This window comes from Lissotriton vulgaris, chromosome 6 (assembly GCF_964263255.1).
Source record: "Lissotriton vulgaris chromosome 6, aLisVul1.2, whole genome shotgun sequence".
Lineage (NCBI taxonomy): Eukaryota > Metazoa > Chordata > Amphibia > Caudata > Salamandridae > Lissotriton > Lissotriton vulgaris.
Genome location: NC_141694.1, coordinates 1,165,749,702 through 1,165,770,300, shown reverse-complemented (window position 1 = coordinate 1,165,770,300; position 20,599 = coordinate 1,165,749,702). Strand labels below are relative to the sequence as shown.

At 43.2% G+C, this 20,599-nt stretch overlaps 1 protein-coding gene across 1 annotated transcript in view; it reads left to right on the top strand.

The window, feature by feature from the left end:
• WDR64 (WD repeat domain 64) overlaps window positions 1-20,599 on the top strand; it is a 2,246,160-nt gene that overhangs the window by 1,377,816 nt on the left and 847,745 nt on the right. The window contains exon 20 of the mRNA XM_086925751.1: window positions 6,983-7,048. Coding sequence (XP_086781877.1) covers window positions 6,983-7,048 — 66 coding nt within the window. The remainder of the gene's footprint in view (window positions 1-6,982; window positions 7,049-20,599) is intronic.

Here is a 20,599-nt window from a genome sequence, read left to right as displayed (position 1 = left end):
GGGGCAGGTGCCCAGGAGCCCCGGTTCACTCATATAAAGAGGTCAAACCCGCATTCTGATTCATTTAGCGGCAGGATGCCGGAATCACCAATATAGTTCTTCTTCTTTAGTGTTGCTGACTGACTCTAGCGTTGGTTTTTCGAGCAGCCGAAGCTAAGCGCGGAGTGCAGAGCGTGGTGTGAGGAGCAGAGCCAGAGCAACTATGCGTTCTGGCAGGGTGAGGAAGACACCTGGAGAGAAGGCCGTCGCCTTTAAGGGACTCTCTAAACGGAGAAACGTCAGGAAAACAATAAACGTAAATGAGGCAAGTTACACTTTAAAGAGCCAGTTAATCTCTCCAATAGCCTCCTTGTTTGAAAAAGTTAAATTAAACAAAAAAATACACAAAATCTGAGATTCCAATTTTTAAAGGATCCTGGATCATCTCTCTGCGCAACTCCAGGGAAAATATCAGGTTTGATGACTCCTTTGGTGCGCTTAAAACACCCATTGGGGCAGTGCTTAATTTGTAAAATATGAAGTCCAGGTGCTCAAATTTATGTCGGAGGCCACACTCACTTTTCACGACTCCACCCACTTCCTCCTCCCACTCATTTTATAGGCTCCATCCACATACTCAACTAGCACGTCTGAAAGCTAGGTGCAATACCCAACCAGCAATAGATCCTTGCTCAAGTAAGGTTTTGATAAGAGATTCCCCTGCCCTGAGAATTTTTTTTATAAAGATGAAATCAAAAGTGCATTTAAAGCACAATTTTGGAATAAATTAAATACAAGGACTAATGCATTGAAAAGGGACATTTGAAATATTCAAGTACTCTACATGCCGATTTGGGGAAAGGGCAATACTTTGTGTCGTCATTTTTAGCAGAGTCTAATTGTGTCATGAGTCAAAGATATAACTTTTACATATCTTATGTGACAAAACAGAGCAAAATGTTCTGAAAACACTCTAAACTGATACATTTAACAAAATCCTATAGTACACTTGAATGAGCTATTTGTCACTTCAGGTGGTCAAAGGGATTTGGTTCATAAATAGTTGATTAATTTAGCAATTGGGCTTGTTACTATTACTCACTGCCCCGGAGCAATATATATGCATTTATTAAAATTCATAATAGTAAAAAACATGGAACTTAACATTTCTAAATGTAGTTGTGACACAGATAAGATAAATATAACAAAAGAGGCACATATTTTCTATAAGCACTGTGTTTCTTAAAATTACTTGGTCATCAAAATATTGGAATAAACATTTTTGAACCTTGATGTTCCCAATATTAGAAGTCTGGGGTTTATTTTCTAGATTATCCAGCTCCTCTTTAAATATTTTCCCTAAATTAATGGTGATTCAAACCTGAATCTGAAATCAAGATGCATTTCGTATTTCATCAGTTCGGCATAAGGGTCCTCTCAACAAAGCACTAGCAGCACAAATTATCCAACTGCTCTTTTGGTAATTTCTCAAACATAGAATTTAAACCTGCACACATGCTACCACTCTTGGAGGCATATTCAACTCAAGATTTCAGATCATGACACATTGAAGGCTTACTTAGATAAAGCAAAGGTCTTCACAGCCTTTTCTCTCTGATAATGGAGTGGAGTGGCAGATTCATGCAGGTTATCAAACAAGATGACATCTTTTTATGCTGCATATTACACCAATCCTGTCCTTTGTATGTTTCATAGTAAAATTATAATATGCAAAGGCAATGGTAAACATGCTAAGCAATAAACACTGTCACACACAATTCTATAGCCTCACCCAACTGTAGGCCCGCTAAAATAACTGAGTCAGGTAGACATGCAAATCAAAATAGGTTTCTCTGGAGATGTTCCTCTGCCCTAATAATTTCAGTGTAATTATGAGTGACATTCAATGACTATGAGTGATACTATCTTGAAAGCAAAATCAAGCAATGAAAACAGGGGAAACATATAAACAGCCGAAATTACTCTAATTTGTGCAATGGGAAACTCTAAACCAATCCTAAAACTGCTGCAAAGCACCAGAAATGGAAGGGCACTAAACTAGTGCCCTTATTTAGGGTGGCTGCCTGGAGGCTGTGTTTTTCTATAGCCAGGCCCAGCATCAGGGGTTGTGAGAGAAGGCTACATACATGGGAGTGCTGCTTGGAGGCTGTGTGTCGCTGAAGTCACTCAGGCCCCAGATTCAGGTGTTTTGAAGGAACCAGAGGGGTGTGATAAAGTTTAATTACTGCCACGGATTTTGTGACACTGAATACAAGCCCCATCAGTCCCCTGATGGTCTGAAGGATCCAATGGAATACAGCCATATAGAGAACAGCTGCCAAAAAGTCTTAATTGAGCAGCTCAAATTATCTGGGCATATGCAGTTGTGCCATGCAGCTATATGTATGGGCAAGCTAAGTTCTGGCAATGAAACGTTTAACATGACGAACATTGTAATTACCAACAATCTGGTATTAATAGAGGTGCTGTGTGTTCTTCAATTAATGCACGATAGAAGAACAGTTCACGACATAGCAGGGGGTTCAGAACTGTAATCTGGTGATGCCATGTAAAATCCCCAAATAGTACACCATAGCACCACTTGTTGCCTCAGCAAAATAACTGCCAGTACTTCAAGTTTTCAGAAAACCAGCAATGAAGCATAAACCAAGCACTAAACAAATAAGAGAACAACTACAAAAAACACCCCTCCCCTCCCAGCAGAGCTGTGTCTGAACCCATGCCCCCTCACCTCTCTGCTCACTGGTACAGAGTCCCCAAAAGTCAGACGGCAACCAGCAGGGCCTCCAGATATAATGGGAAAAGGTTTCCACAACTGCCCAAAAATAATCATGTGTAAAACGATTTCTGGATTCTAGGCCACACTCTATATCCCACGTGAGACTCGGTCCTGATGCACGGTGGGCCGGTTCCCACTCATTCACAGGTTACACGCATCTGTGCGCAGCTGAAGAGTGCGGCTGCGGGGGTGGGGGCTCGCTCCTCCACCTCCCCCCACCATCATCATTGTGAAGCGAGGGCTGTTTATAGACCGAAGGAGGGAGGGTATCTGCCTGCGGAAAGCAGGGGACAGAAGGGGTTTTACAACAAACAAAGAAGAAAAGATTAAAGAGAGGAAAACAGAGAAAATAGTCATTTCTAGGCCCGACAATCCTCTCAGTCCCTCATAAAGAAACGCAGTGGCAGTTGCGGGTGGTGTTGCCTAAGAGGGGCGCTGGGATTAATAGGGTGATATTTTAGGGGTTAACGGTTATGGGGAATGCCAGGTAGTATTTTCCCGACGGTCTCTGGATCAAATTTGAAACTGTGGTGGGAGACTTGTTTTAAGGTGAGGGACCAAACTTATATTGGCTTTGTTAATTAGCATTTGTATAGCGCTGTATCTGTATGCATCATTGCCTCTCTAGGCGCGGTTTAAGTCAGAACTGATCGGCCGTAGGTGTGAGTGGTGTGAGCCAACGTGGTGTTGTAGCTGGCCGTTGCAAACCAACTCGGAGCCTGCCTGCAGCCTGCGGCAATACCAGCCTCTCCTGTGCACGAGACCCAAGAAGGCCTGCAGGCAGCCAAAACAAACCAAAGCAGCACACACTGACCTGCACAGCTACCGGCCCCTCGGAACTCGCAGAGTCTTGCAAGTTTGTTAATTAGTCGAGTCCCCGGCCGCCGCTTTAGATCGACCTCACTTCCTTCCTGTAAAGCACGTGAGGTCATGATACCCCCACACGGCGCCGCGCTGGCGGCACAGCTAACGCTTGGGAAGACACTGGCAGATTGTAACATTGTAGCACTAGGCTCTCACCCAGAGCGCTCTTTAATGAAGTGTCTCCTGCTGGCAAGTTTGCGGGGAGCTGAGCTGAGCAGCAGCCAGCGCACAAAGGTGTCAGAGGCGCGTCGACGTGGGCGCTAGCTGTGGGACAGGTAGATTTATTTTCAAATAATTATAAGGTTCACTGCGGTGGGAGAAAAATGTTGTAGCTCCGGCCCTGTCAAATACGTGCCGGTGCTGAGCCCCGGAAAGCACCGGCACAAATTAAGCACTGGGGGAGAGACCCAAAGTGGGAAGATGAAATTAAAACAATTATCCTTGAGAAATCAAACTCAACCTTTATTGAAAATTGTAATTCATTCACAAGGTCGGACCAAACAGAAGAAAACGACCAAAAAAATCCAATCAGGGAAATACTAACACAAAATACCTTTACAACAACAGCAACAGTACATATGGCATCAGACTACAACAGAGCAGCAAGAGCTTCAAATTGCCCCTAGTATAACCAAGGCAGAAAGTACATTAAGTCGTGTGGTTACAACCCAAAAGTCTCAAAAGACTCAAGACTCTGACATCACAACGAGTCTCAGTTCAAAAGCTACAAAGCAAGATCAAACAAATAGCATACAATCTCTACATTCAAGTGCTGAGGATCTCTCACACTTATGGCTTAACTCATGCTTTTCGCTGCCTAATATGGGTGAGCCTCAGGTAAACAAATCCTCAGTAGACACAGAGGAGATAATGGAGGAGGCCCAAGGAAGTGAAGAAGTGGAGAACAAAATATTTAGTACAAGCCACTGCGGTAGACAATGCTAGAGATAAATCACCAAAACAAATCGAGAGATCTTGCAAAACTCCAAAAAATGGGGAAAATGTCAATATTAGCAATACTGCTGGGCAACTAGATTTAGTTACACCGTTATTGAAAGCGTTGCAAACATCAACAGCAACTTTGATAATGCAATCAGACCAATTGGACATACAAATAGACTTAATGAATGTCCTTGCATCATATATAGCTGGGATAAACACGAAACTGGACAATTTAAGCAATCTAATTAAAATAGTACAAACAATTTATCCCCCTCGGGAGCCAGCTTGTACCTGTGGGCCAATTTTAAACAAATTAAGTTCATTACCAACAATGTTAGAACAGATACTTAATTTGAACAAACGTTTGATTATCCCGGCACTTAAGTCAGAACAATCTGGAGTCTCTACAAATCGGATACAATCACAAGCAGATATACATTCCAGACTAGAGCAAAAGAATGAAGCTCAATTCTCCATAGCTAGGAACGCGGAAGACAAGTCAAGTCAGAGAATTTATATAGCGCACTACATACCCAGAGGGTCTCAAGGCGCTTGAGGGGGGGTGGGGAATTACTTGTCAAATATCCACGTTTTAAGTTGCTTTCTGAATGCTAGGTGGTTCTGGGTAAGGCGAAGGTAAGTGGGAAGTGAGTTCCAGGTTTTAGCTGCCAGGTAGGAGAAGGATCTACCTCCCATGGTGGTTTTGTTGATGCGAGGTACAGTGGCAAGGGCTTGGTTGGAAGATCGTAGCTGGCGGGAGGGGGTGTAGAAGGACAGTCGTGTGTTGAGGCATTCTGGTCCGATTTCGTAGAGTGCTTTGTGTGCGTGGGTTAGGAGCCGGAAAGTGATCCTCTTATTGACGGGAAGCCAGTGGAGGTTTTTCAGGTGACCAGAGATATGTTCTTTACGCGGGATGTCTAATATGAGCCTGGCTGAGGCGTTTTGGATTCGTTGGAGTTTTTTCTGGAGTTTAGCGGTAGTTCCGGCGTAGAGGGTGTTTCCATAGTCCAGTCGGCTCATGACCAGAGCGTGGGTGACCGTTTTCCTAGTTTCGGTGGGGATCCAACGAAATGTTTTTTTGAGCATGCGAAGAATGTTGAAGCAGGATGAGGAGACGGCGTTGACTTGTCTGTTCATTGAAAGTGAGGAATCCAGGATGACGCCCAGGTTCCGTGCGTGGTCTGTCGGGATGGGTGCTTTTCCAAGGGCTTCTGGCCACCAAGAGTCGTCCCATGCGGAGGGGGAGGTACCTAAGATGAGGACTTCTGTTTTATCTGAGTTCAGTTTCAGACGGCTGTGTTTCATCCATTCGGCTACTTCTTTCATTCCTTCGTGTAGGTTAGTTTTGGCGGTGCTGGGGTCATTGGTGAGTGATAGGATCAGTTGAGTGTCATCCGCGTAGGAGATGATGTTGAGGTTGTGTTGGCGGGCGATGGTCGCGAGGGGGCTCATGTATACGTTGAAAAGGGTGGGGCTGAGTGAAGATCCTTGTGGTACGCCGCAGATGACTTCAGTGGCATCTGACTTGAATGGTGGAAGGCGGACTCTCTGGGTTCTTCCGGTGAGGAACGAGGTGATCCATTCTAGTGCTTTTCCTTGGATTCCGATGTTTCTGAGGCGCTGTAGAAGGGTGCTATGGCAGACTGTGTCGAAGGCTGCGGAGAGGTCGAGGAGGATGAGGGCGACTGTGTCTCCATTGTCCAGTAGAGTTCGAATGTCGTCTGTTGCTGCGATGAGGGCGGTCTCAGAGCTATGTTTGGCTCGGAAGCCGGACTGTGAGGAGTCGAGGGATTTGTTGGCTTCGAGGAAGGCGGCAAGCTGGTTGTTGACAGCTTTCTCGATGACTTTGGCCGGGAATGGAAGGAGCGAGATGGGGTGGTAATTTTTGAGTTCGGTGGGGTCCGCTGTGGGTTTTTTCAGAAGGGCGCTGAGTTCAGCGTGTTTCCAGCTTTCCGGGAAGGTGGCGGAGATAAAGGAGCAGTTGATGACGTCTCGGAGGTGCGGTGCTATGATGGAGTCTGCTTTGTTGAAGATGTGGTGAGGGCATGGGTCTGTGGGGGATCCTGAGTGGATGGAGTTCATCAGGCGGATGGTGTCCTCAGTGGAGATTGGGTTCCAGTCATTAAGGATGTTCGAGGGGGGTGAAGGTCCAGCAGATGGTTGGGTGGGTTGGTACCAACGCAATAGTAAGGAACGATACAATTGACCAACAAGAAATGAAGCCGACACAATCAAGGAGAGTATGAAAAGGGGGTATACCCAAAGCAAGTCACTGGGACCTGGGTAGTGTTAGTGCTAAGAGAGAAGGGGTCCCAGCTGAGGGAAAGTGATTATATATACATAAAATTAAATGCAAAAAACAAAGAATGCGTCTACAATGTTTTATTCACATTGTAGAACAAACCAATGGACATAGTATCCAACATTATGAATTCCAAGGAGGTTGAAATGGTGCCCCTGGAGGTAAGGAGGAAGTGAAATAGTGAGGTAAGTGCAGGTAGGGAACAGTGACAATAAAAACAGATATATATCTGAAATAGCAACAATTCAATATTCAATATGCATCAAACGGTCACAGATCAGCATAATATTTCATAGTACACATGCCCCACGGTACAAGATATGCAGAAGTAGTGGGTGGGGGGGCTGTGATTAAACAGGGACTTGTCGACGTTTCGACCCCAGAATGGGCAGGAATTCACGATACCCGACAAACGCGGATGTTCGTGTCTTCGACGGGGACGTTCTCAATTTCTTTAACGATACTTGATACTTTGAGTGATCCCCTGTGTCCAACGTCCCCGGGTCTACCTTTCCTATAATGCCCGAACGCCCGATTTAGGAGTTACTGAAACATCGTTTTACCTGCGGATTTCCCAGACTTTGATCATTGATTATTAAGCACCGATTATATAGGTTGCTAGCCCCCCTCCCCCTCGTCCTGATGAAGACCCCGTCGCAAGGACTCCACTGATTCCTGCCCATTCTGGGGTCGAAACGTCGACAAGTCCCTGTTTAATCACAGCCCCCCTACCCACTACTTCTGCATATCTTGTACCGTGGGGCATGTGTACTAGGAAATATTATGCTGATCTGTGACCGTTTGATGCATATTGAATATTGAATTGTTGCTATTTCAGATATATATCTGTTTTATTGTCACTTTTCCCTACCTGCACTACCCTCACTATTTCACTTCCTCCTTACCTCCAGGGGCACCATTTCAACCTCCTTGGAATTCATAATGTTGGATACTATATCCGTTGGTTTGTTCTACAATGTGGACACAATCAAGGAGACAGCGGAAGATGGAAAGAAACCTGTCTTAGAGTCTCAGAGCGGCATTAGAGTATACTCTATCTTCTCTAAATCCACAGCAGGAGGACTGAAAGAAGAACTTCTTCCTGAAACTAGACTGGGCAGATCTCTACGTAATTCCGCCTCCTCTATTGAAGGAACAGGAGATAAGCATATTAGCACAACTCAGGCTCCGGAAAAGGAACTTAAGGGTTCAATAATAACGGATAGTGAGGCTTGTTCTTTACAACTGACGAAAGACTTCCAGAAGATGGTGCTACCAGGTAAATCCGTACTTATGATAGGACCTTGTGGAAAAAACACACAGATTACAAAACTGGCAGACGATGCAGTTAGCCATTGCCATAAGGATGAAAAAATACAGACAATGGCTACCCCAATGAGTTTGCAGTCTCAAGATATGGAAATAGGTACGGGAAGCAATCATACAGAGGGGCATCTAAAAACAATTGAGTTAAAAACGATACCAAAGCCTCAACCCTGCTCAATGCCCAAAAATCCACACGGGAACCTGCTGTAAATAGGGAAATAGATAACGTAATTATTCGAACAATTACGGAAATTAGTACAGAAGTAGAGAAAGAGAATGATTTCCTGATCACTACAAATAGTGAAAGAAGCAGGTGACCAATACCCTTCAGAAACACGTCAAAGTCCAACATCACGATCTAATGCAGTAAAGCAATGCAGCTTGAAACAAGGCCAATCAAGCTTCTGTATATTAAATCAGGGAAAACCGCATTTGAAGAATCACGAAGATTAGGACATAAAAAGGGGAACACTACAGCACAATGAGATACATCAACAGATAATATGGACACCTGAATATGAAACCCAGGTTAGGCCAGATACTCTGAATAGAAGCAATATTTTGAAACTTATGGCTGAAATTAAGGAATTAAGAAACATACAATCAATAGATCTCGTAGCTGTTCAATTTCTTTCAGGGAATAACGAATGAACTAAAGAACAAACATTAACCACTTGGAAAACGCCAGAGCTAGCGCAAATGATACTGAAAAGATCGGACATATTTCTAACCTGGGGCATACAAATATCAGCACCCAATATTCCTCGTTATCCATTTCCTTTGAAAGAACTTCACGCACAGCAAAAATAGAGGAAAACAGACAAGATGGTAGCACAAACACGGGTCTATTGAATATTACAAAACGCTAAAGGTAGGAGTGACACAGCCCAGTCCCCAGAGAGAGAGAGAGAAAGAGTCAAAGCTACCCTCAGGAACTTGGGACTGAAATACGGAATGTTATATCCTGCCATATTACGGGTAGAGGTCAACGGACGCTCCCGTATATTTGAGTCCCCAGCGGAGGCACAGGACTTCTGCCACTCTTTCAAAACCAACAACAGAAGCCCATCGAATGCAGTGGCTTCCTCCCCCCCTCAGAGCGGGTCTGACGCCAGTGCTGACCTATTCTCCTCGTCTGGCCCAGGCCGAAATCATATCCTTTAAATGCATTGCCGCCGTAATTGTTCCTTAAACTGTACTGGGTGACTGCATTGACTTTATTTGACAATGGTTACTGACATGCTGGTTGGCGAATGTCCCCCAATTTGGTGTACACCTCTAACTGTGATTATTGCATTATTATGTACCCTTTGGTGCTAGGTTTACAAACAGGCCGAATGTATTGGGTACGATGGGTTGCTGTTGGCAATTGGTTATTGCCTTTCCGATTGGGCGTGAAGGCTGGGTGGAGGGAGGGGGGATGGGAATTATTGGTTTTCAAATGTGTAATGTTCAGATTTAGTTCAGTCAATGATATAACAGCAGAGTATAAGTACAGGCAGCTCCCTTTTCTAGAACTTATCACACAGCCATGGCACACATAGGACATAACACAGGTCCCTCCAATGTCACCCTGGTGACGTGGAACGTTAGGGGCCTGAATGATACTCGAAAACGACGGCAGGTCCTCCAATATTTGAATCAACATAAAGTCGATATTTCACTGCTACAAGAAACTCACCACCCCCCCACAGACCGGTCTCGATTTGCGACATCCTGGGGACCCAACTGCTATTTCACTAACTATAGCAATTACGCCAGGGGTACAGCCATCCTAATTCATAAACGGCTTCCTTTCAAATGTCACTCTGTGGTATATGACAGCTCTGGCAGATTCGTTGTTGTGGTGGGCACTCTGTTTTATTACAAGATTGCATTAGGATGTATATATGGCCCCAACACTGATTCCTCAGAATTCTTTTATGACCTCTATGCGAAATTGCTACATCTCGGCTCCACTCCTCTATTACTGGGAGGTGACTTTAATGATGTCACATTTGACCCCCTTTTGGACACCACATCAGCTGCCCCTGACCCAAAACCTAGAGCGTGCAAAGCCCTACACTCGTTGTGTGACCATCTCGCATTAACAGAGCACGAGATCCGGACCACACTGCATACACACACTACACTGGTGCTAGTAATACTTGGACTTGTCTTGACTATTGGCTTGCCTCTCCTGAATTGTCTGTTTGGTTTCACAACATACGCACCTTTCCAAGGTCTTATTCCGACCACTCACCAGTACTATTGGGGCTGTTTATCCCCCGTCCAGAAGGGTATGAACGGCAATGGCGCTTTCCAACATGTGCCCTAGATGATGAGCAGTTTAAGAAGGAGCTGTCAGAAGCCATTGAGGTCTACTTGATATAAACACAGGTTCTGTGGACTCCGAGGCGGTATTATGGGAAGGCTTCAAGGCCTATATGCGGGGCATATGTATTTCAAATAGCGCAGGGACACTAAAAGATTTACGGCAAACACTCTGTCGTCTAGAAAAAGAACTGACCACTCTAGATGCATCCCACAAGATGACTACCGAGCCAGAATATGACTAAAGAGGGCAGCTTTGCTCCTGCAATATAGAGAAACAGCGGAAAAGGAAATACTGTATATGGGTAAATATCACAGCGCTAAGGTTTACGGAGACGATGATTGCCCTGGAAGGGTCTTAGCCCAGATGCTTAGACCTCCATATGCGAAATCATATGTTAAGGAACTGCATTCCACAACTGGCCACAAGATCACAGACCCCATATTAATACAGGAAGAGTTCCTCTTCCATTTTAAACTATTATACACCACCAAATTGGGACCTGACCACTCTGGGAAAGAAGAGTATCTCTCAGAAATTGCATTAGTCTACCTAGAAAGATTCATGCAAGATTTTTTAGAAGAACCCATAACTGCAGATAGCATCTACGAGGCTATTGATGCACTAAACACGTTCACAGCCCTGGGACTAGATGGCTACACATCCAAATTTTATAAGGCATATAGAGACTTACAGACCCCTCACCTCCTGGATGTTTATGCAGAGGCCCTAGAGACCCAGCAACTCCCACCCACCCTGTGGGAAGCGATGATAATATTATTGCCAAAGCCTGGCAAGGACCCTCTCCAATGTGGCTCCTATCGCCCACTGTCTCTTTTAAATCTAGACTATAAGATTTTAGCAAAGGGGTTGGCATGTCGACTATCCCTACTCATGGAATTTATAATTTTACCAGCCCAATCAGGATTCATTCTGCATCGCTCCACTGCGTTTAACCTCAGGACTTTATTCAATACTTTGCATAGATTGGACCCGGAGACCCCTGCAGCAGCGATCCTGCTAGACACTGGAAAGGCGCTTGACTCCCTAGAATGGCCCTTCCTTCTATCCATAATGTGATGCATGGAAATGCCCCAGGGGTTTATAGACACCACTGCCTTGCTTTATACATAACCTACATCTAGACTTAGACTGAATGGAACACTCTCTGCTCCCTTTGCTTTATCGTGAGGTACGCGTCAAGGATGCCCTCTCTCCCCCTTATTATTCATTCTAGCAATGGACCCGCTTATTAGACACTTCCAGGAAAAACACCTACACAGGAGTTTAGTATTTAGAACTGTCCCCCTATTAGTTTCATTATATGCAGATGATACCATCCTATAGGTCCACGATCCCCAAGTAAATTTAGATCCATTTTTGAGAGAGATTACCAGATTTGGCAATTTCTCCGGCCTGAGAATTAACTGGCATAAGTCAGTGATCTTCCCACTGACTGAGGAAACAAGCCACTGGACCCCAGAGTTTCCCTTACACTGGTGCACTGACTCAGCAAAATATTTGGGAATTCATATCCACCGGGACACTGAGCAGATAATACGACATAACTATGGGGTAGCAATGTCCCAGTTAGAAACTTGGATTGACTCCTGGCTCAAGCTCCCCCTTTCCATGGCAGGACGCGTTGCCTTGATAAAATTGATAGTCCTACCCAAATTTTTATATTTGTTTCAGAACATACCACTTCCCCTAACCAACAAATTTTTCAGTACTTTGCGTTCCCTGTTGATTAAATTAGTGTGGGGTAACAAAACTCCGAGGGTACGGTGGCAGGTGATGACGCTTCCATATAACCGGGGCGGCTATGGAGTACCTGATTTACATCTATACTATTTATCAGTCCAAGCCAGCTTCGCACACGGCTGGTACCATCCCGACACCAGAATTACCTACCTCCGCCCCGAATCTGACTTTGTTCTTCCCGACGTCCTCGCCACGGTACTACTGACTGGCATCGCTAGAGACCCCCGATTATTCGTCCAGTTTACACTACGAGCTGGGCATGGATTAAAGTAAGTAGTCTTACCCGCGCTGCCCTCTTATATTCCTCTATTCCTCTTCCCTTCCCCTTCCAAATGCCCGCTTGCTACCTATAACCGGCGAGAAATTGGTCCAAAAGACCTGTGCCAAATTCAATTTCCACACAATAGGGGATTTTTTTTCCAGCAGGCCACATTTTTGATATAGAGGACAGGTCTCTGTTCTCAGAGGCCACATTTATGGACAGGCTAGACTGCGTGCGGCACTGCGAGATAAGTTCTCAGACTACCCACTGGAACCGCCTTCGTCCCCCCCCCCCTCACATTAGTGATAGACAGCACTGAGGGATTACATCTTGTATCACAGCTTTATAAAGACTGCTCCGCAGTGATGCCTGTAGACGACACAAGAATCCGACGAGCTTGCGAAATAGACCTGGGCAATCCAATAACAGATGAGCAGTGTCTAGAGTGTTGTCAGGTCACTGGCACAGTATCATTAAATAGTAAACACAGGCTATTGCATTTTAAATTCCTTCGTAGACTATATGCTACATCCGCCAAAACACACAGGATAGATCCATCCAAACCGCACTCCTGCCAACGCTGCCAAACCCCACAGGCAGACTTCGCACATCTAGCCTGGACCTGCCCGTACATCCATGTCTTCTGGGTAGAAGTCCACATACTCCTCAGTACAATGGTACACATTCCATTGGTGCCACTACTAGAGATAGCACTATTGGGTTACGTGGAGCAGCTCCCTTTGAAGGTTCGTAGATTCCTTGCTATTTCCCTACTCCTGGCTAAAAGGGACGTTGCAATCTTTTGGGGTAGTAAAAGAGCGCCAAGGAAAAAGGTCTGGCTGCAGAGTATGGCGACTGCACAACAAAAAATGATATGTATGCCAGTATCATCCCATCCTCCTCCAGACCCAAAGATATTTGGGGCCCTTTCCGTACCTTCTTGACCCTGCAACAACAACCCCAACCTACGCAGCAGAGCTAGGGTAAAGAGCCAACAGGTGTAGGCTAAAGAAATACCACATTCCTGATACAACAGAATACACCCTTAGAAATGAGATACGAAACACTATGGTCTAGATTACACATTGGAGGGGTTTGGGAGAGCTGATTGTATTTCCCTTGGACTCTGGATTGCTCGCAAGGACAGCCGGGTTTATTATAATGTATCTACTGAAATGTGTCCCTAATGGGCTGTAATTATGTATGGTAGAGTGAGCCGAACTGCCTTGCCGAATATGCACCTGTTGTGTAATAAGACTGAACTCTATACTTTGTTTTATACTTGCAAAACTGCTAAATAAAGTTAAAAAAAAGGAATGGGCCAATTGTGACGTAATTGCACTGCAAGAGACATGGTCACAAGAAGATCTCCTGGTAGCAGGCTTTATCCATTATTTTGTAGCAGCAAATTAAAACCAAACAGCTGAAATCTCTGAGTCCTGACGCTAGTATACAATTAATTAAATTCTCGGATCAAAATACAGTCAATAAAAGAACAATAATTTTGATTAACTATTATACACAACCGAAGTTCCGAATTAAAAAGGAAAAAAATGCTCTCTTAAGCAAAATAATTTCAGGCCTACGCTGTGCCGAGCCTACTTGGTGTTTAATAGTGACTGGAGATTTTAACTCTAACCTGATATTCACGCTGGAAGAAGATGAAATCTTGACACCAGATAACACATATTGATGTGTACCACAGCAATCTCAAGCTGGGGTGAAGGTTTGTAAGGATCGACTGGGCAAGCAATTGGTTATAGATTTTGAATATCAAGGCATGCGAGTGCTTAATGGAAGGACAGATAAAGACCGCCTGCCAAAAAACATGTTATGGCCCTAGGACACAAACTATACTCGAGTTTACAATTATAAGTCTTTCACTAATTACTGGTCTGTTTTTACATAGATTACACCCCCTTGAGTGACCACGCGTTTCACGACATCAAATTTAATTTTTGCGTGGAAAGATTCCAATCTACTAATATACTGGAGGGCTAAATAAATTTAACTAACTTAAAACGTATTAAATGGACAAATACAAACACATCTGAGTGGTTCTCAGCAATAAAGGATATCCTGGATGAATTGGGAAACAAACCTATGAAAAGATTTGGGAATTCAAAAAAGGGAAAACAGAGAGCTTTTGGACCAAACTGATATTCAGCATAAGGCATCCAAACTCGAACACATTTTGGCATACAATAAACCAATTGGCTAGACATCGAAACATCCTTATGTCACACGTTCACGAGGCGGAATGGGTTAACTTCCTTTCACAGAAATTCAAACAGAAGTCATCAAATGTTTAACAGAAGCAACCAACAACAGAAACTTCAAATAAATTAAAATTATTAGAAGTGGGCGGCTGTCAATCACTACCAACGGACCTGACTCACTCATTTATGCAAGACGTAGTTCCAGTAGCAAATCAAGTCATTTATTCAGCCGAGGATATAGCAAACACAATAAACAAAGGTAAAAGTGATGGGGCTCCAGGTCCGAATGGCATTCCACAAGGGATCTATAAACATGCCTCTGAATACTGGAGCTCACATTTAGAGAAACTTTAGGCTGATGTAGAGACTAACAATCAAGTACCCGACAGTTGGCAAGGATAGATCATAACCCCCAGTTACAAAGGAGGAGAAAGAACAAATCCAACTAATTACAGGCTAATTGCCCTACAGGATGTAGAAGCAAAATATTTTGCTTCATTAATTCTGGAAGATCTGGTCAACTGGTAGGGGGAATGTTATCTGATCCCTATCAATCAAACAGGTTTTAGAAAAGGGATTGAAACTATCTCGAACATCCTATCAATTACTATGGTAGCAGAAAAATGTAAGCGCGAGAAACAGGATTTGCATCTGTGTTTCATAGATTTAAAAGCTGCTTTTGACAGCGTGGACCAGAATCTGCTGTGGGAAAAGTTGAAAGAATGGGAAATACCAGAGAGAATATTGAGGGGCTTGTTTTTATTCTACACAGATACCTGGACTCAAGTAAAACTTGGGGATGGTGCTAGAATATCAAGAAAAGTGTATACAACTATTGGCCTAAAACAGGTGTGCTTATTGGCCCCACATCTATTTAACCTGTTTATATCAGATCTCTCTGGAAAACTTGATAGTACCAGCTCAAATTCTCCGAAACTAGGCAAGTTACAACTCACTTACCTTGCCTATGTAGATGACATTGTGCTACTGAGTTTAACTAAAGTTGGTCTCACTAGGCTCCTAATTGAACTCTCTGATTTTCTACCTACAAATAAGTTGGAACTTAATTCATCTAAAACAAAAACAATGCTTTTTACCACTCGACTAGCCTCACAACACAACATCTGGCTAGAAGGCAAACAACTGGAAAAAGTATCTAGCTATAAGTATTTGGGATACTACATAGATCATAAGTTGTCCCTACATGATCAGAATAATGATATGACACAGAGAGCGGGGGCCTTAATATTTCAATTTAGTTAATTCGCAAAGAAGTTGGTAGGGCATCCATGAGGGCACTCCTGACGATTATCTCAGGCAAAGCAATGCCAACCTTATCATATGCAAGTGTAGCCATGTATTGAAAGGACTCGGAAATGTTAATAAATTAATAACAAAAATCTATAAAAAGGTTCTTCAAATTCCCAAGTCTGCCTCACCTGCTCAAATGCGATTAGAATTTGGTCTAATGAATGAATCACTGGGTAGACTTTATTTATATATAAAGGTGTGGTATTGAATCAAGCAAAGCGCTGGGGAAAACAGCCTTAATAAATTCTTATGGCTGGAATTGGAAACGCAAAAAAAGTCACAAGCCAACATAATTTTGACCAGTGCACTGTAGGCAACATGTTATACAAACCTTTAGAATAAAAATATGTATTTTTCATAATTTAAGCTGGCACTAAATAGAGCAGCAAAATGTCATTTGTTGTTAACAGATAAAGGAATCTTATCCTATCGCTCCAATTCTTGGACAGTGATTAACTACTACAAAACTCTTGAACCGGCGGCCTACTTAGACACTACTTTCTCTATCTATATCAAAAAACAACTAATAGCATTGCGTTTTGGCAAATTTCCTACTTTGGCCGATGAACCACTTTGGAAGCATATTGAGTCAAAAGAATGCTGTCTATGTGGTTATGAAAAGGAAGACTTAATTAATCTAATATGCCATTGCAAGAAGTTGCAACCAGAGCCTGTCACTTTTCTGAAGAAAGTCTTCCTGGATGGGGGAATACGCTTGTGTAGAACCGCCATTATTAGAGGTCTGGATCCAACTGACCCCCAAATGAATTGTAGAATGATAACGTTTTTGCAAGCTCATGAAAAAAAAACGTTAATGAAAGCAGCAAGTCCTTAATGAGATAATCTCAATTTGGGACGAAAGTGATAAAATGAGGATGATGAAACAGGCGTGAGCGCAAACTAACTGATTTACACATATCATCGATTGAACTACTGCCATTCATATCCTTCAGACTCGTGGCTAGAAGATAGATGGATGTCTCTTATAAAGACTGTGAAATATGTAAATACTGATTTATGAATTATTTTTTTATATCTTATGCTGAGTTCACGAAAAGAAAGGAAATTTTATGTACATTTGTATTTATTTTAATTTAAAGTTTGCAGAACGTTGTTCTATATAAATTATTACGGTTTTTATTAACTATACAATTAACAAATTAATTCATGTTGTACATCACCCAAGTGACCACTACGTCTGCTGAACTTCTGATCTCTTGCTACCTTGTATCCTCAATGCACCTCAGTCAATGTGCTCATGAACTGTCTCCCATTCTCATATACCACCATTTCTCATCCAGTAGTTTAATTAATGTTTCCATTACACAGGATCCATGCCTTGCTTTGATGCATCATCCTTAGCTCTGCACAATACTATATATTGTGTTAAACAATCCTACCTCCAATATGATGCCTCTATAAGAAATGGCAAATAGCCCAAATAATAATAGTTTATATTATATTATGCAAAGGGGGTGAATTTCATTAAAGGAATTGCAATACATTCAATTGGTTATAGGAGTCAGAGGACCCACTTGTAGATTTACTTAAGTTAGAATTTATAGTTTGCTACTGATTTATTATAAGAATATTTTGAGAATTTAAACTGGCAGAGAATGTATCAAGCAGCTGTAATTATTGATGATTACATTTGCATACTATAACCTAGCCGAACCTGCTCCAATCCATCTCTATAATCCATTTTAGAAATGTTTACTTGAAAATCAAATACATCAAGCAGTACAATTTTTGTTCATTTCCCATACATTTCTCTGATGAAAGCAATCAATGCACATTTCATTCAAGCGCGCTACATGCACCCTTCGAGTTAGCATTGCTGATCGTTTCATACTAGATATTCTTAAATGTAACTTTGTGTTGTACTTTGCAGCAATTAGCATTTGTTTCCTACAATCTATAGATACAGGCTTTAAAAATGCACACTGTGTTCACGGCATTAAGGGTTTGGACAAAAAGTTACCTCGCAGTTCATAGTTCTCATTAAAAAGGATTATAATGGCAGTCATACTATAAGCTCCATAAATAAATACTGAAGGAACTACAATGGATTCTGAAGGACACAAACATATATTGCCTTACCATTGAAGGAGCCTGGGGCCACCTTTTCAACTCAATCCAATGTGAACCCCTGAATGGTTATTTTCAGCTGCACGAATCGTAGAGGGAAGATAAATTCATAAATCACTGGACATGCAATGTAACCCAAACAGTTACAGAAGAACCCAAATCGACAACCAATTGAAGGTTAGTCAGTTATATTACAAATTCAAAAAAAGGTTGAACTTACACAAACCTTAGCAAGGGGGTGTAGCAATACAAAGGAAAAAAAGAATGTGAAACATCCTAAAAAGGTTCACTCGATGGAGCTTGAAAAAGAACAAGAAGTTCGATTACAATTATGCACAAGATGAGGAAATAAAAGGTCAAATCTCCTTGCATCAGCACTTCTATGTACAACATTTATTTCTAACTATCCATCCCCTAGCTCTTAAGTGACATCCCTAAATTAAGGCACAAGCTAAGAACTTTAGAGAGGAAAAGGTGTCAGTAGCCAAAGCCTTCCTAAGAAGTCACTACGCCATAAGATGGATCTGAGGAATGAAGCCACAAGCAAAGGAAAGAAAGCACATCTGCATAAAGGTGCTCACTGTTAGGAGATTGAGCAGGAATGGGGTAACTAACCCTCCCTTCACGTTAACATATATATAAAAGTTGTATTCAACAAATATGCCGTACTACTTTTTGTCTCACAAGCTATAAAATAGGCTCATCCACGAACTTTTCAATGACGTCGACTCCCTCCATTCCCTTTTCCTGCACATTCCCTTCTGTAACAGCACGTCCTTGGTCTTCACTCCGTCTCCTGTGTGAAAAAACACCTCCCTCCACCTTATCTCCTGCAACCAAGCTAACTTTAACTCCTTCATTCTGCAACCTTGCCTCATGAACAATACCCATACTCTTCCTCTAGAACGTTGTCCCCCTAGTAGACAAACGTGAGACAGAAACATTCCACAAATTTCAAGTGTTTGAACATTACTGTCAGAAATGAAGACACTTCAAGTGTAATACAAATCGACGCCTATGAATCAAGCTAAGTTAATACATTCACCATACAATGTAGGTTAGCAAATACATCACTTCAAAACAAGGGGGAGATAGAGGAAACGTACAGAGTGTGAGTACAGACGTCCCTTCCCCCGTATGGTCTCATGTTGCAATGAAGGGGCAACCCATAATGTATGTTTTCTCTACTTCACATCAGTTGTGATCATTTATGTTATTCGTCTGTAAGCTTTGTGAGTGCCTCGTGTGTACATTTTAATAGTGAGAAAACTACTTATAGCAGCAATAGAAGTGATCACATCATTGTGAAAGGTGTATTGTAATTTACTGCTGATGCACGGAATCAAGGGCGCCTAATTTGTTTTTCATAACCTTGTTTTTCCTTTTTATTTCCCATGTAGTTGGTAACAAACCATCGAGATTAAGACAGAAATGGGTGCTGTATATGTCAATTTTCGCCATACCAGTTAGAGTTATTGGTAAAAGATAATTTTTCGTACTAGCCAGGTATTTTTAATTTTCCTTTTGTTCCCCTACTCAGACCACAACACTTCATCTCCACATAATACCAACTATGGGGTCCATTAGGATGGAGGACGGATCGCCACCGCCATGTAGGCGGTGGCGATCCGTCCGCCATCCTTGCCCGCCTGCCACCTTTCTTCCCCCCGCCATATTACAATGGCGGGGGGACCGTGGCGGAGGGGAAGACCATCCGCCTCTTTTCCGTCGCGGTCGCCTTGCGACCGCGGCGGAAAAGGCCTGATATGGTGGCGATGTCTAGCAGACACCGCCAGCCATATAAGGATGGCCAGAGAGGAATGCCTTTCCGTGGCGGCAATGCCGCCACGAAAAGGCATACGGTTCCTTCTTTGGGGGCCCGTTGCGGGCCCCTAGGGTAAAGGGGGTGGGGGTGCACATGGGGGGTACCTATGGTATCCCCCTGCGTTTCACAGCGCAACATGGCAGGCACCCCGCGGTGCCTGGCATGTTCTGCTGAGAAACGCACAACAATCATTTTTTACATTGCGGCGGCCGGTGCTTTAAGCACCGTCTGCCGCAATGTTAAAAATGCAGGATGCACCCGCCACTGTGGCGGGTGCATCCTAATTGGGAGCACGGTTCCTCCGCCCTTGTGGCGGACGGTAGCGGCCCCCGACAGGATGGCGGAAGGACTTTGTCCGTCCGCCATCCTAATGAACCCCTATAAGTGCGCCCACGTCTCTGTAGGTCGTTGCACGCCCCTTTCCCCAGCGTGAAGGGAAGAGCCCAATGATGAAGCATGGCACTAAAGGGCAACCCTGGTGGGTGAGGGTTATTTAAGGAAACACATTTTTTTCCAAAAAAAACATTATAGTGGGAAGTATAAAAGACCCTTCAAGTGACAGAGGGGTTTTATTTGATTATGACTTATCTAATACATCAACCA